The sequence below is a fragment of the Lissotriton vulgaris genome, chromosome 3_1 (genome assembly GCF_964263255.1).
Source record: "Lissotriton vulgaris chromosome 3_1, aLisVul1.2, whole genome shotgun sequence".
Lineage (NCBI taxonomy): Eukaryota > Metazoa > Chordata > Amphibia > Caudata > Salamandridae > Lissotriton > Lissotriton vulgaris.
In genome coordinates, this window is record NC_141689.1 from 2,135,962,967 (window position 1) to 2,135,990,204 (window position 27,238).

At 44.0% G+C, this 27,238-nt stretch overlaps 1 protein-coding gene across 1 annotated transcript; it reads left to right on the forward strand.

Moving 5' to 3' along the window:
- The first annotated feature begins 12,782 nt into the window (after positions 1 to 12,782).
- Positions 12,783 to 20,784, forward strand: PHOX2B (paired like homeobox 2B). Its single transcript, XM_086963362.1, has 3 exons — positions 12,783 to 13,071; positions 13,987 to 14,174; positions 17,434 to 20,784. Exons 1-3 carry the CDS (start codon positions 12,831 to 12,833, stop codon positions 17,878 to 17,880), a joined length of 876 nt encoding a protein of 291 aa, XP_086819488.1. The 5' UTR covers positions 12,783 to 12,830; the 3' UTR covers positions 17,881 to 20,784.
- The last annotated feature ends 6,454 nt before the right edge of the window (positions 20,785 to 27,238 follow it).

A 27,238-nucleotide genomic window follows, 5' to 3' on the forward strand; every position in this document is an offset into this window, starting at 1 on the left:
AAGAATTACTTACAGCGCTCCAAACTCTCAAAAAAGACAAGGCTCCTGGACCAGACGGTCTTACTGTTGAATTTTTCCTTCATTTCTCAAAACTCCTTATCCCAAAATTACATTCTCTTTATAGACACATTTGTTACCCTGGGTGCTTCCTCAGGTTCCTTCTCTGACGCCCATATCTGCCTTATACCCAAGGAAGGTAAGGATGTTCACTACTGTAAAAATTATAGGCCCATTTCTTTGGTCAATATTGACTACAAGATATTTGCTAAATCACTTGCAGCGCGTCTTGATCTTTTACTCCCAGAACTCTTAGGACAAGAACAATCTGGCTTCGTCAAGGGTCGATTTATCACTGATAATACTAGACTCTTGTTTAATGTTTTATCAAAATCGCATAATTTACCCCACTCCCTCGAGGCAATTGCTCTAGATTCTGAGAAAGCATTTGATAGGGTTCAGTGGACATATCTTTTTTATACCCTTAAATGGTTTGGTTTTGGTCCCAAATGTATTTCTTTGATCTCTTTACTGTATTCTAATCCCCGTGCGGCAGTTTGCGCCAATGGCCTAGTCTCTTCCTTTTTTGATTTGGGAAGAGGCGTGCGTCAAGGCTGTCCTTTGTCCCCTTTTCTTTTCAACCTGGCTTTAGAGCCTTTTTTAACCAAACTCCGTCAAAACCCTAATATTCATGGCTTTCAAGCTTTAGGTTCTCAAGTTAAGCTTGCAGCATATGCTGACGATATTTTACTTTTTATCTCTAATCCCGTTGAATCTATTCCTGCCTTCCTTGCCAAAGTAAGTGATTTTTCCCAGATATCTGGTTACAAGCTCAATAATGATAAATGTGAGATTCTACCCTTGACGTAGTACACATTTAAGCCTGATTTCAGTACTTCCAATTTTACATGGAGCTCTTCACACATTAAATACCTTGGCCTACACATTACCCCCTCTATTTCTAGCATGGTCTCCCTTTGTTTAAATAAGTGCATTCAAAAATTATCGGATTTAACATCGAGATGGCATCCTCTTTATTTATCATGGTGGGGCCGTCTAGATACAATTAAAATGATGTTATCTCCTATAGTCCTTTACACTATTTCTAACATCCCCTATCCCTTCTAAATTTTTCAGGAAGATTAACTCAATTTTTATATCCTTTCTTTGGAATAATAAAAAACCTAAAATGTCCTTAGCTAGGCTTATACGCCCCAAGTCAGAAGGCGGAGTTAATTTCCCGGATTTCCCAGCTTACCACAAGGCGTTTCTGTTGCGACACACTTCCTTCTGGTTGCAAGACCCGGCCTCTCCTTGCCCCTTATGGGCTAAGCTTGAACGCCTTTTTCTTTCTCCCTTTTCCCTGACTGAGTATATTTCATTCTCACGTAAACCCTCTTCTATTCCCACTCTCATTCACAAATTCACCACTAAACTACTTCTATCTTCTTCTCCTGCTCCCCCTATGACCGTTGCTGATTTCCTCACCTCTACCATTTGGCATAATAACTCCCTCTTGATCCACGACAAACCCTTTTACTGGAAGTTGTGGCGGCAAAAAAGATTATTATGGGTTTCCCAATTATTTTCACACTCCTCTTTCATTCCTTTCCCTACCCTTCGCACCACTTATGATTTGCCTGCCTCTTTTGCTCACAAATACCTTCTGCTTAAAGAGACAGTAATGGCAACTTACAACCGTCTCTTGCTAACACCTCCCCCCTCTTCTTCTTCACTCACTCCCACCTCACTACTTCATTCCTTTTTGCGCACTACTCCTAAAGCCTCCTCCATTTACAAACACCTACACACCAAAGATACTGTTAATCTAAATCTAAAGTGGAGGAATTTTTTTTTTTTTTTGTATGTTCTTATATAGCGCTCGACTACCCGGAGGCATCTTGGCGCTTGCCTTGGGAACCCGTCCTGGCTTTTCCCTGTGAGATAGCCCCTAACGGGCATCCCCAAGGTGAAAGCCAGGCATCCCGCCGCGGGGGGCCGTTGTGGAGATTAAGCAAGCTTAATGCCCAGAGTTGCAGAGTGTGAACCCATGATTAGGTCAGGCACCGAAGCGAGAATTATCGAGTCCGTGGACATTTGTGCTCAAGACCCTGCCGCGTCGGGAATTGAACCCTGGTCCCGGGTCTGACCTCTGCTTCAGGGTCTGCCTGCTCTAACCAGTGAGCCACACTTCTCCACTGGGAACATGATCTTGCCACATCTTGGCCCATTCCTTTATGGGATAAGATCTGGAATAAGATTCGCAAATCTTCTAGAGCAGCGACCTTGACACAATCCTTGTTCTTCATTTACAACAGACTTCTTTTCACGCCACTTGACCTCCATAAGCGCTTTCCAGACACTCCACATATTTGTTGGTCATGCTCCTCCCCGCAAGCATCTTTATTTCATATGCTGTTCCTGTGTAAATCTGTTCATGACTTTTGGTTGCAAGTTTGGGCCCAAATTAATGTGATTTTCCACACTCGCATTCCTTTTTCATATACTACTGTTTTTTGGGTAGTCTTTCTCCTTGTTGGGAAGATATTGATCTCAATACTAAGATCATTGATTTATTGTTAGCTGTTGCGTTTCAGCAGATTACAGTCAACTGGAAGAACTTTTCTAACATTTCCTTTAAAGCGTGGTGGTATAATGTTTGCCATAATCATAGACTGGACACTGCTTTTGTTTTTCCTGCTCACATGGCAGCAAAACATATGAATTTATGGCTTCCTATTATGCTTTATCTTAATATATGTGCTAAACGCTCATTTCATCCACGACCTTCACAGCAAGAAGTCCTAAAACCCCCTTAAATGCCCTCCTCATTCCATTTCTCCTTCATTATCAATTGTATGTCTTTCTTTTTGCATAATCGCATTACTACAATTATTGCTTCCACTTTATTTAGTTTTGATGCTCATGATCAGATTTTATTATCGTTTGCAATTGTATTATGCCCACTGCTTACTAATGTACTTTTACTGTATTGACACCTTGTTCCTTTCTCCTTTTACCAAATAAAATTTCTTTTTTGAACTTAAAAAAAATCAAGCATTGATCCGGCCCTCCAGGACCAACTCTGGAGAACTCTGATTTAGGAGGCGATGATGAAAGTCCTAAAAATGTTGCAAGTAAGAATGTAAATTGGAAATAATTTAGGTGGTAAAAGTGTGATTACAATTGAAAGCAAATGTCTAAAAGAGTGTGTCAGGATGCATTTAGAAGTAAAAAGCATATGTCCAAATAACTTAGGATGTACAATTTAGGATCCGATAGAGTAAGCTTGAATAAATGTAGAAGATAGTACGAATAAATGGACAAATGCATTTAGGATGTAAGAGTGTAACTCCAACTGAGAATAGATGTAAGATATGTGAAATTACTATTTAAAATTATCATAACGGTGAATTAGAATGGGGAGGAATAGTACTAGAACAAACTCAAGTTAGGACTGATAGGCAGTGAAACCCCAAGCCTAATAGTGAACATGATTATACAATTAGAGAAGGTGGATACTAATTGTACCCGTATTTAAACATGGGTCTCTGTACAACAGCCCACATGTTGCTTTCCAATAAAATATGTCTTTTGATGACTTCCAGAGCACCAGTGTTGCTCTTTGTCTGACGACCATTACCATAATGAATGTGTCTCTGTCTTTTCTTTGGACAGAAGAAGCCTGTACCCCCCAAATAGAAACACAATCTGTACCTGACTAGAAAAGAGGCCTAACTGGTAACACTACAACAATGGCAAAGCAAACAGGGGCACAGACAATGGTTGGAACGCGCATCCCAGGGCCCCGGCCTTGCATTCCTCCTCCATATCCCTCATGTGCTGTCTAAGAGGTAAACAGTCACATCCTTGACCACAACGTGCATTCATATTCATGAGCTAAGGAGAAAGACAGTCCCCTGTTCTAATAACACTCGAAATCACATCAGTCTTGGCAGGCCATTGGATGGGGGACTGGAGACAGATGTGCGCCTCCCTTTTCTCTTCTGCTGCTGCCTGGTGGTCTAAAAAAACCATTAAGACTCCAGCAATTTGTTTCAAACGTCACTAAAAACCTTGTCCCCATTTATTTTCGTTTCACACAATCAGGGGGGGAAAAGAAAGTCGACACACAAGCCACTGAGGACCGTGCTTTATCAAATCCACATTGTACTGCAATATAACTACAATAAAACTATCAGGCCCCGCCATAAAACTATCACTGGCAGCCTGGGGCTACAGGAGCTCGGGGCAGACACACTACATGTGGCGACGAGGCAACGGCCGCTCATTGTTTTAACCAAGTGCGCCTCTCAGCCTTTTGATTTTTTTAATAAGCAATAAAACATCGTACAAAAGGAAAGCTCGCTCGGGTGTGTGGGAGTTTGTTTGCCCAACTCCTGTCTCCGAGCATGCAGCCCTGAATTAAAGTACTTAGCTCGGTAAATACAGTAATGCCCTAAATGCCCCTCTTCAGCCTCGGCGACTTTGTTACTTTAATTACTGACTTGTTACAGCCCTGATAAAATGGGATAATGAATGCAATAAACCCAATTACCTGCACACTGGATTCATACACACATAGGCAGAGTTTGTGTACACAGCGGTCAGATTAACATAATCAGCTCCAGCCTAAGAAAGTGTCCATTCAATGTACTGCCTGTACATGCGGCTGCAAGGCGGCCCAGCAGCTACCCGGCGCAGACCTGCGCCCCCGAGGAGAGTGGCGCAACCCAAAAAGGAATAAAGAGTGCCCCTTCATGAACTGGAAGGGAGTGCGGCTGCATGACGCCCCAGCAGCCACCCGGCGCAGACCTGCGCCCTCGAGGAGTGGCGCAACCCAAAAAGAAAAATAAAGAGTGCCCCTTCATGAACTGGAAGTACAGTGCGGCTGCATGACGCCCCAGCAGCCACCCGGCGCAGACCTGCGACCTCGAGGAGTGGCGCAACCCAAAAAGAAAAATAAAGAGTGCCCCTTCATGAACTGGAAGTACAGTGCGGCTGCATGGCGCGACCTGCGCCCTCGATGAGTGGCGCAACCCAAAAAGAAAAATAAAGAGTGCCCCTTCATGAACTGGAAGTACAGTGCGGCTGCATGGCGCCCCAGCAGCCACCCGGCGCAGACCTGCGCCCTCGAGGAGTGGCGCAACCCAAAAAATAAAAATAAAGAGTGCCCCTTCATGAACTGGAAGGGAGTGCGGCTGCATGGTGCCCCAGCAGCCACCCGGCGCAGACCCGCGCAGAGGAGTGGCGTAACCCAAAGAAAAATAAAGAGTGCCCCTTCATGAACTGGAAGGGAGTGCGGCTGCATGGCGCCCCAGCAGCCACCCGGTGCAGACCTGTGCTCTGGAGGAGTGACGCAACCCAAACGGAAACAAGAGCGCGCCCCTTTAATCTACTGGCAACGCCAACACAGTGTGACTGGAAGGGGCCACGTCAGCCACCCGGCGCAGACCTCGCCACTCAAGGAGAGGGCCAAATCCGAACCGAAAAATTAGACGAGTCGTCCAATGCGTTTATTGGACTTACCACCGCAAATGTATGAGGCGAAAATCAATTGACACTGAAAACTCAATTTATTCCCCACTGCCTTTATTATTTCTGTAATTTCACTATATATCACATTGTGCGGTTGTGTCTGGCAAAACCGTGTTTTTCTTGGCTGATGAGAGAATCAGCTACTAGAGTGACGGTGCACTGAAAGGGAAAGGAGTGCGGCTGTGAGAGACTGTTGTGCGGGGGTCGTCTCCTTTACAGGTACTGGCGCACTTGTTTTCAGTGCAGCACAAAAGGCCCCATCTCCTCCCTCCCCTGCATTAGAGAGATCACAAACCAGTGCGTATGAAAACAATGGTGAGGGAAATTGTATTGCAGTAAGGTTTATGCAGCGCTTTCTACCTCTGACGAGGCTCTGAAGCGCCTAATAACGCTTTCTGCATACAAACAAGTGATCTGGCAATACTGCATCAACGAACATTGAGGAATACGGCAAGCGCCCAGAAGCAGTGGACGAAGGTGCTTCTGTGTGCAGGTGAGTTAAAGTAAGGGACTGGAAGCGCCCAGAAAGCAGTTCTAACCCCAGGCTGTCTGCGCAGTGCTGTCTCACAGGGAACATTGGTGCCTATGGGGGCGGACTCTTCCCAAAGTCTGGATTTCCTCATTCTGGCCTGGCCCGTTTTTTGTAGTATTAATATATTCTTCCGACTGACACCAAGCCAGTTTGTCTCCGGTGCTTAAGAGCAGGTAGTTCGTTTAATTCTTCGGTCAAGGCTCTCAGATAGTATTTGGGCCCAGATTTGGAGCAGGACATGCCGTTTTCATTATCCGGTTTAAATTACTTTGGTTCCTTTTATTCTCGATTTGGACCAGGCCAGTGCAATTTGTTATTGAGCGAGAACAGTCCTCTTTAGTGTTCTGATTTATACCGAAATTATTCAAATCTGAGCCCAAGCTAGTCGGTGCTATTTTCCTATTTCGGACCGGTTTTCCTTTTTCATACTCCTGATTTAGGCCACGCCAGTATTTAATATTTTCAGATTCGGATTTTCAGATTCGGATTTTTCTACATTCTCTGGATTTAGATTGTGCTTCTGGTCTTCATATTTTGCCCCAGGGAACCCTATTGGTTCTGTATGTTTGGGCCAGGTCAGTCGTGTCTAGCCCCCAATTAGGATAAGACAGTTACTCTTTCCATCCTCTTGAATTGAGCAAAGTCAGTCCACTTATTCTCCTCATGCATATTAATCCGTCCTTTAGTTTTTTTACAATGGTCAGGCTTCTTTTATATTCCTTCTTCTTTTGGCCAAGCAACTCCTTTAGTTCCCCATATTTTGGGCAGACGAATCCTTTAGTTCTCTTTATTTTAGCCAGGTGACTCATTTATTTCACCTTATTTTGGCCGGGCGACTCCTTTAGTTCTCCATATTTTGGCCAGGCAACTTTCTGGGTTCTGCTTATTCCAGCCAGGTGACTCCTTTCGTTCGCCTTCTTTAGGTAAAGTAACTCCTTCAGTTCCACTTATTTTGGCAGGCGGATCCTTTAGTTCTCTTTATTTTGGCCAAGCAACTCCTTTAGCTCTCCTTATTTTGGTCAGGCAACTTCTTTCGTTCCCCTAATATTGGGCAGGCAACTCCTTTAGTTCTCCTTATTTTGGCCAGGCGCCTCCTTTAATTTTCTGTATTTCGGCCAGGCTATTCCTTTAGTTCTCCTTATTTGGGCCAGGGGACTCCTTTAATTCTCTTTATCTTGGCCAGGCGACTTTAGTTCTCCTTATTTTGGCCAGGCAACTCCTTTAGTACTCCTTATTGTGGCAGGCGACTCCTTTAGTTCTTTATTTGGCCAGGCAACTCCTTTAGTTCTCCTTATTTTGGCCAGGCGGCTTTCTTAGTTCTCCTTATTCTAGCCAGGTAACTCCTTTTGTTCTCATTCTTTTAGCCAAGTAACTGCTTTAATTCCCCTAATTTTGGGCATGGAAATCATTTAGTACTTCCTATTTTGGCCAGGCTATTCCTTTAGTTACCCTTTTTTTGGCCAGGCGGCTCCTGTAGTTGTCCTTATTTTGGCAAGGCAAGGCTACTCATTTAATTCTCCTTATTGTGGCGAGGCGACTTCTTTAGTTCTTATTTTGGGCAGGCGACTCCTTTAGTTCCCCTTATTTTGGCCAGATGACTCCTTTAGTTCTTATTTTGGCCAGGTGACTCCTTTGGTTCTCCTTATTTTGGCCACTATGCTTTCTTAGTTCTCCTTATTTTGGCCAGACGACTCCTTTCGTTCTCCTTATTTTGACCAGGTGACTCCTTTAGTTCTCCTTATTTTGGCCACTCGACTTTCTTAGTTCTCCTTATTTTGGCCAGGCAACTCCTTTAGTTCTCCTTATTTTGGCCGACGACTCCTTTTGTTCTCCTTACTTTGGCCAGGTGACTCCTTTAGTTCTTATTTTGACTAGGTGACTCCTTTAGTTCTCCTTATTTTGGCCGCTCGACTTTCTTAGTTCTCCTTATTTTGGCCAGGCAACTCCTTTAGTTCTCCTTATTTTGGCCAGACAACTCCTTTTGTTCTCCTTATTTTGGCCCGGTGACTCCGTTAGTTCTTATTTTGGCCAGGTGACTCCTTTCGTTCTCTTTATTTTGGCCACTCAACTTTCTTAGTTCCCCTTATTTTGGCCAGGCGACTCCTTTCATTCTCCTTATTTTGGGCGGGCAACTCCTTCATTTCTCCTTATTTTGGCCACGCAACTTTCTTAGTTCTCCTTATTTTGGCCAAGTAACTCCTTTAGTTCTCCTTATTTTGGCAAGACGACTCCTTTCATTCTCCTTTTTTTGCCCAGGTGACTCCCTGAGTTCACCTTATTTTGGTCAGGAGACTCCTTTAGTTCTCTTTTTTGGCCAGGTGACTGCTTTAGGGCTCCTTGTTTTGGCCAGGGGATTCTTTAGTTCTCCTTATTTTAGACAGATGACTCCTTTAGTTTCCCTTATTTTGGCCAGGCAACTCCTTTAGTTCTCCTCATTTTAGCTAGGTGACTCGTTTAGTTCTCCTTATTTTAGCCAGCTGGGTCTTTTGTGCTCCTTATTTTGGCCAGGTGGTTCTTTAGTTCTCCTAATTTTAGCCATGTGACTCCGTTAGTTCTCATTATTTTGGTCTAGTGACTCCTTTAGTTCTCCTTATTTAGACATGGTGACTCCTTTAGCTCTACTTATTTCGACCAGGTGGTTGATTAGTTCTTCTAATTTTGGCCCGGTGACTCCTTTAGTTCTCCTTATTTTGGCCAGGCGGCTTTCTTAGTTCTCCTTATTCTAGCCAGGTAACTCCTTTTGTTCTCATTCTTTTAGCCAAGTAACTGCTTTAATTCCCCTAATTTTGGGCATGGAAATCATTTAGTACTTCCTATTTTGGCCAGGCTATTCCTTTAGTTACCCTTTTTTTGGCCAGGCGACTCCTGTAGTTGTCCTTATTTTGGCAAGGCAAGGCTACTCATTTAATTCTCCTTATTGTGGCGAGGCGACTTCTTTAGTTCTTATTTTGGGCAGGCGACTCCTTTAGTTCCCCTTATTTTGGCCAGATGACTCCTTTAGTTCTTATTTTGGCCAGGTGACTCCTTTGGTTCTCCTTATTTTGGCCACTATGCTTTCTTAGTTCTCCTTATTTTGGCCAGACGACTCCTTTCGTTCTCCTTATTTTGACCAGGTGACTCCTTTAGTTCTCCTTATTTTGGCCACTCGACTTTCTTAGTTCTCCTTATTTTGGCCAGGCAACTCCTTTAGTTCTCCTTATTTTGGCCGACGACTCCTTTTGTTCTCCTTACTTTGGCCAGGTGACTCCTTTAGTTCTTATTTTGACTAGGTGACTCCTTTAGTTCTCCTTATTTTGGCCGCTCGACTTTCTTAGTTCTCCTTATTTTGGCCAGGCAACTCCTTTAGTTCTCCTTATTTTGGCCAGACAACTCCTTTTGTTCTCCTTATTTTGGCCCGGTGACTCCGTTAGTTCTTATTTTGGCCAGGTGACTCCTTTCGTTCTCTTTATTTTGGCCACTCAACTTTCTTAGTTCCCCTTATTTTGGCCAGGCGACTCCTTTCATTCTCCTTATTTTGGGCGGGCAACTCCTTCATTTCTCCTTATTTTGGCCACGCAACTTTCTTAGTTCTCCTTATTTTGGCCAAGTAACTCCTTTAGTTCTCCTTATTTTGGCAAGACGACTCCTTTCATTCTCCTTTTTTTGCCCAGGTGACTCCCTGAGTTCACCTTATTTTGGTCAGGAGACTCCTTTAGTTCTCTTTTTTGGCCAGGTGACTGCTTTAGGGCTCCTTGTTTTGGCCAGGGGATTCTTTAGTTCTCCTTATTTTAGACAGATGACTCCTTTAGTTTCCCTTATTTTGGCCAGGCAACTCCTTTAGTTCTCCTCATTTTAGCTAGGTGACTCGTTTAGTTCTCCTTATTTTAGCCAGCTGGGTCTTTTGTGCTCCTTATTTTGGCCAGGTGGTTCTTTAGTTCTCCTAATTTTAGCCATGTGACTCCGTTAGTTCTCATTATTTTGGTCTAGTGACTCCTTTAGTTCTCCTTATTTAGACATGGTGACTCCTTTAGCTCTACTTATTTCGACCAGGTGGTTGATTAGTTCTTCTAATTTTGGCCCGGTGACTCCTTTAGTTCTCCTTATTTTGGCCAGGCGGCTTTCTTAGTTCTCCTTATTCTAGCCAGGTAACTCCTTTTGTTCTCATTCTTTTAGCCAAGTAACTGCTTTAATTCCCCTAATTTTGGGCATGGAAATCATTTAGTACTTCCTATTTTGGCCAGGCTATTCCTTTAGTTACCCTTTTTTTGGCCAGGCGACTCCTGTAGTTGTCCTTATTTTGGCAAGGCAAGGCTACTCATTTAATTCTCCTTATTGTGGCGAGGCGACTTCTTTAGTTCTTATTTTGGGCAGGCGACTCCTTTAGTTCCCCTTATTTTGGCCAGATGACTCCTTTAGTTCTTATTTTGGCCAGGTGACTCCTTTGGTTCTCCTTATTTTGGCCACTATGCTTTCTTAGTTCTCCTTATTTTGGCCAGACGACTCCTTTCGTTCTCCTTATTTTGACCAGGTGACTCCTTTAGTTCTCCTTATTTTGGCCACTCGACTTTCTTAGTTCTCCTTATTTTGGCCAGGCAACTCCTTTAGTTCTCCTTATTTTGGCCGACGACTCCTTTTGTTCTCCTTACTTTGGCCAGGTGACTCCTTTAGTTCTTATTTTGACTAGGTGACTCCTTTAGTTCTCCTTATTTTGGCCGCTCGACTTTCTTAGTTCTCCTTATTTTGGCCAGGCAACTCCTTTAGTTCTCCTTATTTTGGCCAGACAACTCCTTTTGTTCTCCTTATTTTGGCCCGGTGACTCCGTTAGTTCTTATTTTGGCCAGGTGACTCCTTTCGTTCTCTTTATTTTGGCCACTCAACTTTCTTAGTTCCCCTTATTTTGGCCAGGCGACTCCTTTCATTCTCCTTATTTTGGGCGGGCAACTCCTTCATTTCTCCTTATTTTGGCCACGCAACTTTCTTAGTTCTCCTTATTTTGGCCAAGTAACTCCTTTAGTTCTCCTTATTTTGGCAAGACGACTCCTTTCATTCTCCTTTTTTTGCCCAGGTGACTCCCTGAGTTCACCTTATTTTGGTCAGGAGACTCCTTTAGTTCTCTTTTTTGGCCAGGTGACTGCTTTAGGGCTCCTTGTTTTGGCCAGGGGATTCTTTAGTTCTCCTTATTTTAGACAGATGACTCCTTTAGTTTCCCTTATTTTGGCCAGGCAACTCCTTTAGTTCTCCTCATTTTAGCTAGGTGACTCGTTTAGTTCTCCTTATTTTAGCCAGCTGGGTCTTTTGTGCTCCTTATTTTGGCCAGGTGGTTCTTTAGTTCTCCTAATTTTAGCCATGTGACTCCGTTAGTTCTCATTATTTTGGTCTAGTGACTCCTTTAGTTCTCCTTATTTAGACATGGTGACTCCTTTAGCTCTACTTATTTCGACCAGGTGGTTGATTAGTTCTTCTAATTTTGGCCCGGTGACTCCTTAAGTTCTTTTTATTTTGGTCAGGTAGTTCTTGAGTGCTCCTAATTTTTGGCACGTCACTCCTATAGTTCTCCTTATTTTGGCCAGGTGTCTCCTTTAGTTCTCCTTCTTTTGGCCAGGCTTGTCCTTAAGTTCTCCTAGTTATTATTTTGACCAGATCGTTTAAAGGTCGAGACTCGGCCATGTCACCTCTTTTTTTTATATATCCTCATGGTTTGAACAAGGTGACTCTTTTTGTTCTTGTAATGTGAACTCGGGCACTCTTTTTGCTCCCTTATGTTTACGAGATCGGTCCTTTAGGCACCACAGAAAGCAAATCCTAGTTGGCTTCTTTGGATCCCGGACAGACATGGAGTTTTCTCGGTGTGGACCATGGCAGTGTTTGTACTCTCTCGGTGCACACCATCCCTGTCCTTCGTGCACTTCTCGTCGGCGCCAGGTGTGTGCCACGGCCATGCTCGTGTGTGTACTCCTTGTCTGCGCCAGGTGTGTGCCTCAAAGCTCCAGGTTCTTGCCCTCTCGCCACCCTCCAGCCTACGCCGGCCAGGCCAGTCCCCTCCGTATCCCGACCCTTCCAAAGCGCCTACTCCTTCGACCATTTCACGCACCTCGGGGGGCCGACTTGTTGTTAAATTGAGCGTGTAACACGCTTACAAAACGGGCTTACCGTGACATCGAGACCGTTCTTCCCAGCCAGCCTATATGGAGGGGGGTTGAGGATGCAAAAAAAAAGAAATACAGCAGCATCTCGATGCATTGCCCAAGGTATACGATCGGTTAAAAAGGCTTAAAAGCTGGAGGGGGAAATTGGATCAGGGAAAATCGTCACCCAACTTTCATTATTTTCAAGGAGGCTGATTGAATTAAAGGGCAGGGGCTGGTTAGAGGGGAGGATGGAGGGCCGCGCTGCTGTAATGGTGTGCTATTAAATTCTAATTAGAGATGCAGGAATCAATGGCGGGCGCTTGGACAGCCCGGTCCCCCCAGTGCCAGCCCAATAGACTGATGAGTTATTGTCATGTAAAAAGCGCCGGCAATAAGACCAAGCGCCCGCCATTGTCCAAGTGGAAAGAGCCAAGTTTATTATGAGGACTGTATGCTCTAGAGACCTCGGGCGAGGCATCTCACAGGAGGCTTTTTCATAAAACCAGCCCCTGCTGCCAGCGAGCAGGCCACTTCCCGAGCAGGCGCCGAGCTGTGCACATCTCCCCCGGCCACCAGGCACGCACGCACGCCACCGCCGCACCCGCACGGCTCCGCGTCCACCTCTGCACCGACGCCCCGGCACCCCGGCCTTTTCGATGTATAAAATGGAGTACTCCTACCTCAACTCGTCCGCCTACGAGTCGTGCATGGCCGGCATGGACACGTCCAGCCTGGCCTCCGCCTACGCCGACTTCAGCTCCTGCAGCCAGGCCAGCGGATTCCAGTACAACCCCATCCGCACCAGCTTCGGCGCCTCGGCGGGCTGCCCCAGCCTGGCGCCCGGCTCCTGCAGCCTGGGCACGCTGCGCGACCACCAGAGCAGCCCCTACGCGGCAGGTAAGCAGAGGCAGGGCGCCCCGGCCGGCCGCATGCCGCCTTTAAAGCACTCGCCGAAACGAGGTTTGCCGAAACGAGGTTTACCGAAACGAAATTTACCGAAACGAAATTTGCTTACACAAATGAAAGGGGATTTATCGCGTTAGGAGCGATCGTGAGGGGAAGGGAAGGGGGTAATTCGTTTATGGGGTAACACTATCCTGGTAGTCGCACGCGCACACCCTGAACCCGCCAACAAAATTATCTTAAGCTGCCAAAATGATAGGCATAATTTGTTTACTTTGAGATGAGCCGCGAAGCTTTAGAGAATAATTAGATAAAGCTGAGAGTAAAGCTCATTACTGGCACTGTCCTAAAAACACAATCACTGCCTGGCACTCACCACCTGCTGCTACCGCCGCTGGGGTCATTTCCAAGCACTCTCCCCTAACTTTTCGACATTAGCGGCTGGACTTGGCTCAGAGCAGGGGCACCATATACACATTTTTGATTATTTGCTTCTATTTAATTGCCATCATTTTTTGTTTTGAGCCACCTTCAGTCTACACAACCACCCTGAAGGGCAACCAGAAATGCACCTGTTTCAAGATAGATACATCATTTTACTACAACCTGTGGTACTGCATCTCAGGCACCTTTTGTACTTTTTCATGCATTTTTTTACATTTAATATTACAGTGCATTTCCTTCGAGGTCGCCTTACAGCGTACTTCCAATCTGCGTGCGTTTATTGTCTACTAATCCGAGATGTATGATAGTTTATTTTAAAATAAATGGCCGGTAGTACTATTACCGTTATACTGTAGTTTGTTTTACCTTTGTTATCATTATTTTTATTATTATTATTATAACTGTTCTTGGTTAACATTGTTTTTAGTCATGTTTTAATTATTGTTGTGATTGCCCGCCCCACAGTGCCCTACAAGCTCTTCACGGACCACGGCGGCCTGAACGAGAAGCGCAAGCAGCGGCGCATCCGCACCACCTTCACCAGCGCGCAGCTCAAGGAGCTGGAGAGGGTCTTCGCCGAGACGCACTACCCCGACATTTACACCCGCGAGGAGCTGGCGCTCAAGATCGACCTGACGGAGGCGCGCGTGCAGGTGCGTGTGTGCGTGCACAGACGGCGTGGGGGCTGGGGGTCGGGCCAGGCTGTAAGGCGCAATCCATCACTTCAGCAACAACAGCACTAGGACCAAGTACCGGTCCGCGGGTACTGCAGAACACCACACTGCAGGAGAAACCGTACTGGGATCAGGCACAGCACCAGATGCATGAATAGGCCTGGCTTCAGTACAGTATCTGTAGATAGCACAGCACCGGACAGGGTACCACAGGAGACACGGGTGCCGACTCCGTACTGGGATCAGGCAGAGCACCAGATGCATGTATAGGCCTGGATTCAGTACAGTATCTGTAGATAGCACAGCACCGGACAGGGTACCACAGGAGACACGGGTGCCGACTCCGTACTGGGATCAGGCAGAGCACCAGATGCATGTATAGGCCTGGATTCAGTACAGTATCTGTAGATAGCACAGCACCGGACAGGGTACCACACCACAGGAGACACGGGTGCCGACTCCGTACTGGGATCAGGCACAGCACCAGATGCATGTATAGGCCTGGCTTCGGTACAGTATCTGTAGATAGCACAGCACCGGACAGGGTACCACAGGAGACACGGGTGCCGACTCCGTACTGGGATCAGGCACAGTACCAGATGCTGGTAAACACCTGGGGTCAGTACAGTAACTATAGAGAGCGCAACACCGAGACCACAAACGCCACTACAGGTGACACAGTATCGGGGCAGGGCACCACACTACCGGAGACACAGATGCTGACACCGCACTGGGACCAGCACCGCACTGGATGCATCTTTAGGCCTAGGTTCAGTACAGTATCTGTAGATCGCACATTATCCGGATAGGGTGCCACACTATAGGTGACACAGAGCTGGCGCTGTACTGGAAAAAAAAGCACCGTTCAAGATGGTGATATAGGCCTGGGGTCCGTACAGTGCCTGTACTGTACTTGGGTCGCAAACCATACAACCGGCTACCAAACTCTGGGACTGGTCATAGTAGATAGCATCGCAGTGTGACCCAGTGTGACCGGGCGATACAGTACAGGAACCAAGCACCGTACTAGATGCTGACACACACCCTTCACCAGGCATCGTACTAGTAGAAGGCACAGTACTACGTACAGATACCACACCGAAGGCGGCCGACAAAGTACTGGGCCCAAAAATCGTATTAGACGCTGGACTTGTACTGAGGCCAGGTACCAGCCAAGCTAGCACCACCGCACCAACTGCTGGCATAATATTGGCACCAGGTACCGTTCCGGAAGCTGGTACCTGGCACATTGAAGGGCAGACACTAGAGCTCCCGTGGCACCTGGATGCTGGGCCATGCTCACCAGCCAATGGAGATTTGTTTATCGGGGCCCTATCCATCTATCGAATTGTTTTCACCAATCCCTGCCGGGTGGCCAGCACCCCTCTGGACACTACTCCCCTGAGCCCCCCGATAATATTAAATCATGAATTAATCTATAAATATTATTTGATTGCTTCAGGATGTTGACAAGTAGAGGCGGCCCTCTGCATTTCGGGTTACACGCAATTGTTTTTTATTGTCTGGCAAAACGAGAACTGGAACTGATCACTGCTCGACCCCGAACAGTTCTCAAACTTTAACGTTTATTTACAAATCTTTGTATTTGTCGAGAAAAACATTACATTTACTTCTTGTGTGGCTGCACGCGCCCCACTACCACAGCAGCTGGGAATCAACAGCGCGTGCACCTGGGGGGCATCTACCGACCTGGCACGACATTGCGTCGGCTTTAAATGTCTTCCAGCGTGCCCCTCTCATGCCATGGCAGACTACGGCAGCAGTTGTGTTTAAAATTGTCCCGGGCAGTGGTCAGTGCCCCAGCGGGCGAGAATAATGCACGCATTGTTCTGAAGGGCAGTGCTCCATGCCCTGGCGGGTCTTACTCCTGCATGTGTCCCAGCACTGCAGTGTATTATTCTGCAGAGGAGCGCTCCATGTCCTGGCGGGCGAGACTCCCGCGCGAGTCCCAGTGCAACAAGTAATGCATGCTTTGAAAGCCCAACGGCTACTCCTGCATGCCCGGATGCTATAAAGTATACTTTCACAGGGCAGAAGTGCACGACCTGCACTTTCTATTCCTCCATGTTTCCCAATACCGCAGCAGGTGTGTTGAATTCTGCGGGCAGTGGTGAATGTCCGTTGCGGCCGTCTTACCCCTGCCTGTAGAAGAGAATGGTCTTACGCCTGCATGTTCCCAGCACTTGTGTATACTTCCAGTGGCGCATACACCGGCGGATCCCACTCCTGCAAATGTACAATCACTGCAACACCTGTGTATAAATACAGTAGGCCAATGTATGCCTACAAAGGTCCCACTCTGCGTTTTGCATAGCATGCATGTCTGGCGGGAGCACCTCAACTTACGTGGGTGTACTGTACGGTGACCCTCGTGACCTCAACTGGGGGGCTGCGGCAGACTGCGGGATAAACACAGACAGCGCACGCCCTCGTAAGCCTTGTCTGTAGGAAGACTCGCAATTTTTATGTTGATGTGTATTTGAAACGGAATTCCTACATACAGCTGAACATCATGTGTTAGAGATTTCCTTTTGTCTGTGCATGTTATTACGTTGTGATATTGTAGTTGTGTTACTGTCGGAAATATAGCTGAATTAAAACATTTCTCTCTCCCTTTCTCTCTCCACCTGATGGCTATCCTTATCCCCTACATTTCGATGATTTTCCTTTGTATATAATTTTTCCCTTACCATTTCTATCACTCCACTTTATCACATTTCATTCGTCTCTCTGCGTCTTTTCTGTTCGTTGTGGTCTATCGCTGGTTATTGGCACATCCGATTATTTCTTCATTAATGCGCATCTTCATTTATTTTACTATTTACTCTACCATTGTGGTGTTTCGTTTTCTTTCGCCTCGACTTTCTTATGTCCCTTTATTTTAATTATTTATTCCACTTCCTTATTCTCATTCTTTATTTCATTTCCTAATTGGGGGACATCTCAACATCTTTCTTCTCCTTTTTTTCTTATCTTTGGCTCTCTCTCTTCTTTTTTCCTTGTTACCTTCTTTCATTTGCTGTCGCTTACCCTATTTTCCTTATCTCGTTTTCCCCTTTTTAATTTACTTTTTCACCCTTCCTACCTCTTTCTTTCTCCATATTTCCTTCTCTTGCCCTTCACTCTCATCCATTCCTTCACTTTTCCGTCCCTTCGCTCCTCCCCCTTCTCTTCATACCCTACCCCTTCTATTCGCCCGTCCCTTCCCCGCTCCCAGGTGTGGTTTCAGAACCGAAGGGCAAAATTCCGGAAACAGGAACGGGCAGCAGCGGCAGCAGCAGCCGCAGCCAAAAACGGCTCCTCAGGCAAGAAATCCGACTCCTCCCGGGAGGACGACAGCAAAGATGCAAAGAGCACCGACCCGGACAGCACGGGCGGCCCCAACCCTAACCAGGGCTGCGGTGGGCCCAGCCCGGCCGGGGGCCCCGGCGGTGAGCAGCAGCAGCCGAAGCAGGGCGGCCCGCAGCAGGGCCCCGGGCCCGGCCTCCAGCAGTCAGCAGTGGTGGTGGGCCCTGGCGGGCAGCAGGGCTGGGCCACCGGTCCCGGGGGCACCATCACTTCCATCCCGGACTCGTTAGGAGGCCCCTTCGCCAGCGTGCTCTCCTCTCTCCAGAGACCAAACGGGGGCGCCAAGGCCACCCTTGTGAAGAGCGGCCTTTTCTGAGCCCTCCGGAGGTTTCCGGGGCCTTCTCCAGACTTTGAGGGGCTGTGCCGCCCCGGAACTTCCGGTACTGACACTCCAGGGCCCGCGCTCACGCGCTCACGGAGCTGGTGCTCTCCGACCCTGGCTGCTGAACTGACCGGCCTGACATTTAGGCGCTGCAGTGGGTCCGCCAGCAGGGGGCGCCGCTACCGGAAGTAACAGGCCCCGGAAAAGAAGCAGAGACACGAGCGGCGCCAGGCGCAGGCTCTCCTGCCCGGTGCGCGCCCCTGCGGCTCCTTCTGACTGTATCAGACTTGCCAGTGACGTTCATAAACAAACCATGCCCTTTCTGTGGCGGGAAGGGTCATTGCTTGTACATAGGTTTTACATGTGGAAAATAAGAAACTGTTGATTGGGGGTACTCCTTCACGGGAAGAATTTAGAAGTTATGCAGAGGTTTTCAGAACATCTTTGTAAGCTAGCAGCTCCGTATTCACACACCATTGGCTGCTTACCTAGAGGTCCATGCTTGTGTTAGGGTTGTTTGATGCTATATTCGGCCAAGAAGTAGTATTGTTATGTTATGGGTGTGGTCAACTTTTATTGAAATGGCAATTATTTAGTACCATATTGGTAAAGTACATCTAACTTCAGTATGGCTCCAACTTCCCTGTGGAGCAGTAGGAATCCCAGTGCGCCTCTCACTACTAAGGCCCTGAATAAGAGTGTAGGTGCTATGTAGCACACCCGTTAAATAACAATACCACGGGGTACCTTATTTATCAGGCTGCAATAAATAGTAGTTTGAGCTTTTTTAATGCGCCAAAATCCGCATGATACAGTAAATGCCATGCACATTTTCCCTATTAAATTTCAGCACTTTAGACCTGCAGAAATTTAACGAAGTTTGAGGTGTTTAACACATTCAATACATATCTGATATGTTAAATACCGTTTAAACTCATAATTGCAACCCATGTGTAAACAGGTTTATGCACAAATTGGCAAAAAAGACTGACTCATAATCTGGCACTTAAGGCGTTTCTGCTGAACACTAGCAGGGGATTTGCAACTAACAATGACTCCTTATACCGCTCTCTTGGTGAACTATTATTATGCCTGCCCGAATGGTACAAGAATCCCCTCACTTCTGAAACAACGAAGAGGTAGCGTAACAGTGGCGTGCAGCGCTTTACAACAAGCACAGCTAAAAAAAGACCAAAAACAGGCTGTAGAATAATGAATCACATTATAATGCTTTTTAACACGCCATTTCCTGTCATGTGTAATTGTTGAGCAGTAATGTACTCTGTGGTGGGAGTGGCATAGGTTTTAAGAAACAAAGCAAAGCATATGGATGTACATAAACCCTTGAGGCCACAAAGCTCTATTCTTCAACTGGTTTATATCTAATGAAAAGGACATGTGGGGTAAAAAGCAATTGTTCTACTACAGGTCGTTGCTTATAATACCACCAGTCTAATGAAATATAATACTATTTGGACCATGCATAATTATACCATTCTATATAGATGTATCTCCATTTCTCCTCCTCAAGAACACAGAGACCGGAAAGGGTGTCTTCTAGGCAATACAAGGGAGCTCACTGAAAATAAATGTGCATTGTTGGTCTCAAAAGTTAATATAGTGCACATTCCGAGTGCTAATTGATTAATCCCAACTGAGAGCAATGAAGAGGCGGAATCGGTACACTATTGGCACCCTATGGGTTTCATTGTGTGGAAGTCTATAGTACTATGGACAAAGTCCTTTGAATAATGCCAACCTAGAAGACAAACCTTGGATAATGAATGCCACTCAACTGCTTTGTAGTTTCTGAAATTGGCTCAGCCTTCGGTACCGTAGGTGATTATTTCCATGGAAATGGCTTAAAAGCACCCATACCAGTAACACCTGTAGATAAAAACAATTCTGCCCCAAAGATGTTTCGCTTCTGCATTCTTCACCCAGTCCCCTGTGAGAATTACACTAAATCTTCTTAGCACTGGTTTATGTGTGCAGTCTTCGTTGTGGAGCTGCATGCATTACTTACTGTCAAGGGGCAACAAACTATGCTGCAACTGTGTGTCCCCTGGTGCAAATTCCTCCTGACCCATTTGTAAATGGTTTTTACTGGATCTAGTTACTGGCATAATGTTTTGTTTTGGAGATCTGCTAAACTGCTATGGAGAAAATCCCAACAAATTTCCTTTTCACCTTCGAATTAGATTTGGTGTCTTGATTTCAGTTCATGTTTTTACTGAACCACGAAAACATACCTTGTCCAAAACTTGTCCCAGCCTAATCCAGTGGACACCATTTCTGGAATTTCCACCTGGGTTCCATCATTCCAGAGGGCTTATTGCACCGCTGCGGGAATGTGAGAATGTATTTATGATCTTTTTTTCTTTTTTTAAAGCAATTCGAATATCTCAAGTGTTTTTTTAAAGGCACAAACATAGGTGTTAGTTGAATGTTGACAGGTAAAGTATGTTATGTTTTAACTTTTCTGTGTATTTCTACAAAATTGTTCTGTGACTCAACTGTATAGTGTTATTATAAGTACAAATTTGTCTACTATAGCTGACTGTAAATAATGTTTTCCTCTTCTTATGGTCAACGCGTCAATCAAAAATGAAAGTCATCACGGGTTCATTGTTTTATTTTTTATTTTGTACAACCAGGTTCATAAAACGCTATATATTTTTTATCAGTTGCATGTTGTTTATTTGTTTTTTTCTGGTCCTTTTGGGACAAATTGTGAGCATAATCGTCATAAATTATGTTCAAAGATTTTCAAATTTATTTATATGTGGTTATAATGAATGCTTATATTTAAATAAAAGGGACCTATTTCTACATGTGCATATAGTTTTCCAAAAGTGTACCATTAACTTGATGGTTAATAATAAAAGAGAAAAACAAGTAGTTTCTGATTTTTTTTAATGAAATGTAAAAAATGACCTAAATGAGAAACAGGGATGGAGCAATTTTGCACTTATTGTCATAACAGCTGTTTGTATTCCTTGATGCTGTAAATTATATAAAGATGCATTCCCTGGTACAGATATGTGTGAATCCATTAACATTTTGCCCCTCGAGTTCTGTATATGTTATGAAAATAAACGGAGTTTGGTTTGATAATGTGCTATACCGAACGAATTTCACATGTTCCTCTTCTCTAAAAATTAAAGAATAGTCTTCAAAAATTGGCAGTATAGTCTCTGTGGAAGATAGTTTTTTTAAAGCACAGTTCAGTATTTAGGCCACTTGCTGGACGTCTGCTCCTCCTCTTCTTGTCTTTAGTCATTTTAAGTTCTTCCTCCATAGAGAGTTATATATTGCTTTGTAGCAGTGGATGATCTTTATAAATCAAGTAGAAACACAGCTCTTAGGTTTTCAATAATTTAGGATTTTGGCGAGCTTTCAGAGGTGGGAAAAATGGTAATCTCAAAGTATGGACCCAAATATTGGCATTTCTTTACAAGATTTTACATAGAAAATCATTTTTGCACATCTATAGGATGTGTGAACATTTTTACCTCAAACAATAGATGGTATGAAATGATAGAACTCAACATCAGAAAAAATGAAGAAAAACACCACATTTGCAACAGTCCAATTATAAAGAAACATGTACTCATGTGTTGATGCTTTGAAACGTGAATTTGAGCATAGTTGTAGAAATATCATTGTGTTTTCAATATATGCACGTTAATGAACATATTTAATGCTCATTACGTCTTGGTGAAAATATAAAATCTCCTTCCAGACCTACATCTCAGTTTCTTTCTATTGGGACAGGAAAGTTCCCTGCCTTTTAATCGAACGTGTACCCTTGCCACAAGTTTCCAACCACAATAGAAATTGGTACCCTCCCTTTTAATTTTGGACCTGACATCACACTAATCTAGCACGTTCACAGAGGCCAAGGCCTGCTCTGACTATGCGCGGTCCATAGCCACTTTAAGGTGCACTTAGCGTGCCCTCATAGTAGGCAGTGGGCTACTGTCCATGCTGTGGGTGTATCAAAAAAGAGGTGCTGGCCACATAACGTGTGTTTTTTTTTTATCTAAAGTGTGATTAGACCTTTTTCCTGTGTCAGAATGAGTGCAGGGCACTGACCCCTCTGGTATGAAGTAATGCTGTGATGTGAAACCAAGGACCTTGCTCTGACATCCCATGTGCATGTCGAATGTGTCTAGGTGCAGGGAGTGTGTGGCAGATGTATGGGGAAATGAATATATGAGTTGTCTGAGTACCGAGGCCTTTAGGCTCCATCTTGAATGCCCCTGGTTTTGCATGGCACAAGATCAAGAAAGAGGACAGCTTCCCCCAGACAATGGAAGTGTGTTGCCTGTGTTTTTGTGGCTGGAGGGTGTTGGGGAGACCTGAAGTGAGGGGTGGGGGTGGGGTGGGGTGGTAAAGACAGAGCTATCTTTAGAAATTCTACAAGTTCCTTGTTAGCAAAGCACTGCTGATTAATTCTTCCTGAGCACCTCTATTACTTAGATGGTATAAGTGTGTGGAGGAACTGCAGTTTCTGTAGTTCAAGGTTGGAAGTTTCTTGGCAGGCGTCCCTTTTGACTGTTTCTGATTACTGCTTCAAGAAGGCTGATAACAGCCAGGTACAGAAAAATTATACTTCATCGTGCCCATGATTTGAGTTCTATAACGTTCCGGAGTACAGCTCACAGGACACACGAGTAAGTAAATGAATGAATCTTTAATGGAGCATAGCTCAGAAGCATCTCACATTAAGGGGAATCAGGAGGTCCTGGCTCGGAATGGAACATTAATGTTTGAACGGAAACATTTTACACTAACGTTTCCTTCCATTAATATAAAAACATGTAAACAACTACAAATGTATAACACGATATTACAATAAATTCACAACAATGGTCATACAATGCAAAAATAAAATGAAGTTTCTACAGGTATTACATCTTATATTTCGGGAGCAGTCAGTTTGAAAAAATATTGTATATGTGGTTCCATAATATTTAACCAATCAGGATGTTTATGACTTTGTCTTGGTCTGATCTGTGGAAGAACTAGATTCCTGTCTGACTTGAATGCAGTTCTCATTCCCCTGTTGTTATTGTGTTATCGTCACCATTTTCACCCAAGCCCATGTCTTTTATCATATTATGCTGCAGCCGTGCCAATGCACATCTACGTACCTTCACCACCTACTGCTTTTCCACACATTTCCATCAGAAAGGTCCTCTATCTAACTTCCCACTCTGATGACCTTTACAGCATCAGTATATTTGGACTTTCCATCTCTCACCATCCTTCCTTTTCAAAATCTCACCCGATCACTGACACAAAATCCTAGATTTGCTTTACTTCTATTATCCTTGTAAACAGCTGGTTTCCTTAACTTGCTGGGAACTGAAAATGTTGTTAGCCGAAAACTGCTGCTCTTCTGGAAGAGACCCTTAACTCAAGTTTTCTACTATATACAACATCCAAGTTTGCTTTAAATTTCATAGCACTATTCTAGCTCTCATTTTCCCGAACGGAGATTTATCTCCTGCATTTTTGTTAGTTGTGCTTTAGTTCTATACTATTTCCCACAAAGCATTACAATTTTTTTTACCTGTGGCCTTTGCCAAACTCTATGCCTTTCTTTAGTACTGTAGTCCACCTTTCCACTATACCATTGCTCTGAGGTTGACATACAGATGCGCCAATATGTTCAGTTCCATGACTTTAAAAAAATAATGTCCTTTCCTTAGAGCTGTGAACCATTATCCATAACTATGTTTTTGGAAACGTTTTCACTTTCAAATACTTCTAGCAGAAACTTGATCACACACCTATACATTACATCATACATCAGTTTTATCTCAGGCCACTGTGAACATTGGTTGATAAGTACTCAAAATTAACTTAGCCTATTTAATAAGCATATTCGACCTGCTATGTAAAATGATATCCTCACCCAAACTTTACCTGGCATGAGTATAGTTTTGCCTTAACTATTTTCAATTTATTGCTTACCACACATTCTCTACACAATCTTACCTTATTTTTAGTACACCTATCGATTCCCAGCCACCGGAGGGTGCCTTTCACATTTCCTTTCATGTTAGTCATACCTAGATGGCCCTCGTGTGCCATATCTAAAATTTTATTTTTCAAACTTAGCAATATTATCAAATGCTTACCCCTTATTAGAGAGGTTATCAGCAGCAATAAAATGTGGTTGAATATCCTACATATCCAAATTCTTACTTACCAAGTTATACAAACGTACTTCATAACCTTCATTGCACATTCATCCTTTCCTATTTCTCCCTCCACTCTTCCTTAATGATGCGACTATTGACACGTCACACATTGAAACCCCTCTATCCAATTCTTGTTCCACATTCTTAGATTCCTTGTCTTCTTTAATTGGTACCAGTGAGAAACATTCGGCTATCTCATTTCTATATCTTGGAATATATTCAAAACAAAAACAAATCTTATATATTATATTGCTACCTAGCCACCATTGAGTCGCTCTCCGAAATCCCCCTGTGGTGAATAAACCAGCTAATGAGCGATGGTCAGGCATCATGGTAAACTATGATCACCCGGTTCCGGTGATAGGGGTAGATCGTCCAGTGCAGTGATGCTGAGTTGAGGACACTGTACTTAGAGGTGTCACCACCCCGCCGGACACTGTTGAGGTGCTTCTATTAGAGCCTAAGCATTTCCCTCAACACTTTTTAGGTAGTTTACCTATTGACGTGGTAGGTAGATCCAAAAAATACCATGGTGTATAGATAGCACATGGTCCTGATGAATTGCCGTCTGATCCATAGGACGTTTTAGGCAAGAAACATGTTGACCCCATTAGAGTAGAGTGCTAGGATCTTGAACCATTATTTTCAGATAAGTCGCGACCCTGTCTCCTTTTAATCAGGTGAGAGCCATCCTATTAAATTTGTTTTTTGGACTAGCCAACCTGTTTTAGCCTTCACCCTCCTTACACCACATCTACAGTTTTCCAGGCCCCTCACCCACACCTCACCAAACGGCAAGTAACAAAAGATATCCCCCAAAGAGCCCCTCATTGGGTGCCCGTCGGGTATTCCAGCGCCCACCCGACGAGGAGCAGACCTAATGATGAAGCATGACTCCTAGCTGGCTGGGTGTGTGAGTGCCCTAGTTCGGAAGGGAGGAATACCACTCCTGACTGTTTACTCTAGGACTACATTGTCCTACAGTTTCTTTTCATTGTACCTCTCTCTACCAGACTCCTTCTTGACCCACTTAGGAAATGCATACAATTTCTTGTGTTGGTTAAACTATGATCAGTAGACATACTTTCTAAAATATGGAACACTCCACCAGCAGACAATTTCTTTTTCAAAAGTAAAATAAATCCATCCTGCACATCTTAACTTTCTTGACTCCAAGCTATGGTTACCATTTCCCCCTTCTGATTTTATAACAAAACTGCTCCTAAACCAATGTTGCTGGCATCAGTCATAATGATCTGCTTACAATTGGTATAAAGTTGGCTTATTGTGGTAGCTTCCGCTATGGCTTTTTTAAAATATTGGGGAATTCTGCTCCACATTCAACTCTCCTCACACATTTTCGATTCCTCTTCATTATTTCTCTCTCAATGGGTTATTCCATCAGAGAATAATAGAATGTATTTGGAATAATATTCAGATTTGCCCAGGACTGGCTTTAGCTGATCTTTATAAATTGGCTCTGGTACATCTTTTATTGCTTTTAATAACTCCGTTCCAGAGCTATATCATCTTTGCTAATATGGTGCATTAAGTAGTCTACATACTTAACCTCAAACTCTCTGGCCAAAAGCAGAATTTTCCTTTGTAATGGTCAATCCATTTGTTTCCAAAATATTCAAGACTAAATTGGTAGCTCATAATTTTCTTTCTGAGTTCTACTAAAAACAAGGATATCACTGTTAAAATACATTGTTTGAAAAGTCTATAAACAATTGGTGCATTATTCTTTGAAACGCCGCAGAAGTAGAGATCAAGCCGAATAGCATCTACTTGTATTTAAAGGCACCCTCTGGTGTTACAAAGGAGGTTAAATGTGTTGAGTCATCCTGAGTGCTACCCGATGGTTATCACTCATTAAGTCCAGAAGGGGAAATATGGTTGCAGGGCCCAGCAGTGCCAACATTTAATTGATATTTGGCAAGGGGTGGCAGTCTAACAGTCACACAAATCTACACAGAGTCATGTTTTTTCATTGTTCCATTGGGTATGTACACTAAGAGCACTTAAGAGAGCCATTTAGATGGCTCAATTTCTTCTATTATATTGTCCTTGCATAGCCTAAGCCTTCTTTTAATGCCGTTCTTACTGATATTGGCGCATTCTTAGCTTTGTTTACTTTATCTGTAACTCCCTTCTTTAATTTCGTTTTCTAAGTAAATTCCTTCAAAGTCCCAATGTGTCTGAAAATACATTTGGAAATGCTATTTGTGACTGTGATGTGACTCCCTCATCTTGAACAACAAATCACTATACCCCAAAACCTGATCAGAATGATCAGGATCTAAAGCCCTCACGAGCTCTCTCTGTTATGGCCATCCTCAAAAGCATTACCCACCACTCTTTTCATATACATTTGTCTCAATTGTCTAACTCTTGAACTCACTGGTGGACATGAAGTATTCTATCACATCGATAAGCTTGTTTCCATAGCCAACTAACCTTAGGAGACGTGGATATTTTTTTAAATTAGGAACCTTTTGTAGTAGACTATTATGAATTAACATGTATTTGGCACTCAAATGTCCACATTGGACATCTCCTGCCCTCCAATTTTTACTACACAGCATGGAGCATCTCATGTTGTATCTCACACTTCATAATTTACTGAAACAAATTCACCAACCTCACTTCCTTACTCTTGTGATATCTCTCTGATTTGGCTATTCATTTCTTTTCTAAACCTTGCCCTTTTGACACATTTCCTTTGCCTCTACACAGTTGATTTGTGCATAATAATCTTTAGCTTTCCACAACATACATATTTGTCCTATGACTGGATAAGATCCATCATTAGCATAGTACCCTGGAATGCCACACTTGGTGCACACATTTTTTATTCTGTCTACCATTTTTTGTGTTGACATTTCGCTATTTGTCATTGAGTATTATGCCATTAGTTTCCTTTCTTACTTTGACATGATGCGTGTCTCATGTCAATTGCAATTTCAGCAAACTGATGGCATATGGTAATATCTTTATTTAATGTTAAATCATCAGCTAGAACTATTTGTTCTTGACATTTAGTATCATTAGTTTTGTGTACCAATTGGTCATGTATCGTTTGGCCATGAAATGATGGATGGTTGTATTTGGCAGCTAAAACGTAGAATTTTTAT

Excerpts from the sequence above, each read along its gene's own strand:
- PHOX2B (XM_086963362.1), top strand. The coding sequence starts at position 12,831 with ATGTATAAAATGGAGTACTCCTACCTCAACTCGTCCGCCTACGAGTCG. Across the intron at positions 13,072-13,986 it reads GAGCAGCCCCTACGCGGCAG|TGCCCTACAAGCTCTTCACG; the intron begins GTAAGCAGAGGC and ends CCCGCCCCACAG. Across the intron at positions 14,175-17,433 it reads TGACGGAGGCGCGCGTGCAG|GTGTGGTTTCAGAACCGAAG; the intron begins GTGCGTGTGTGC and ends CCCCGCTCCCAG.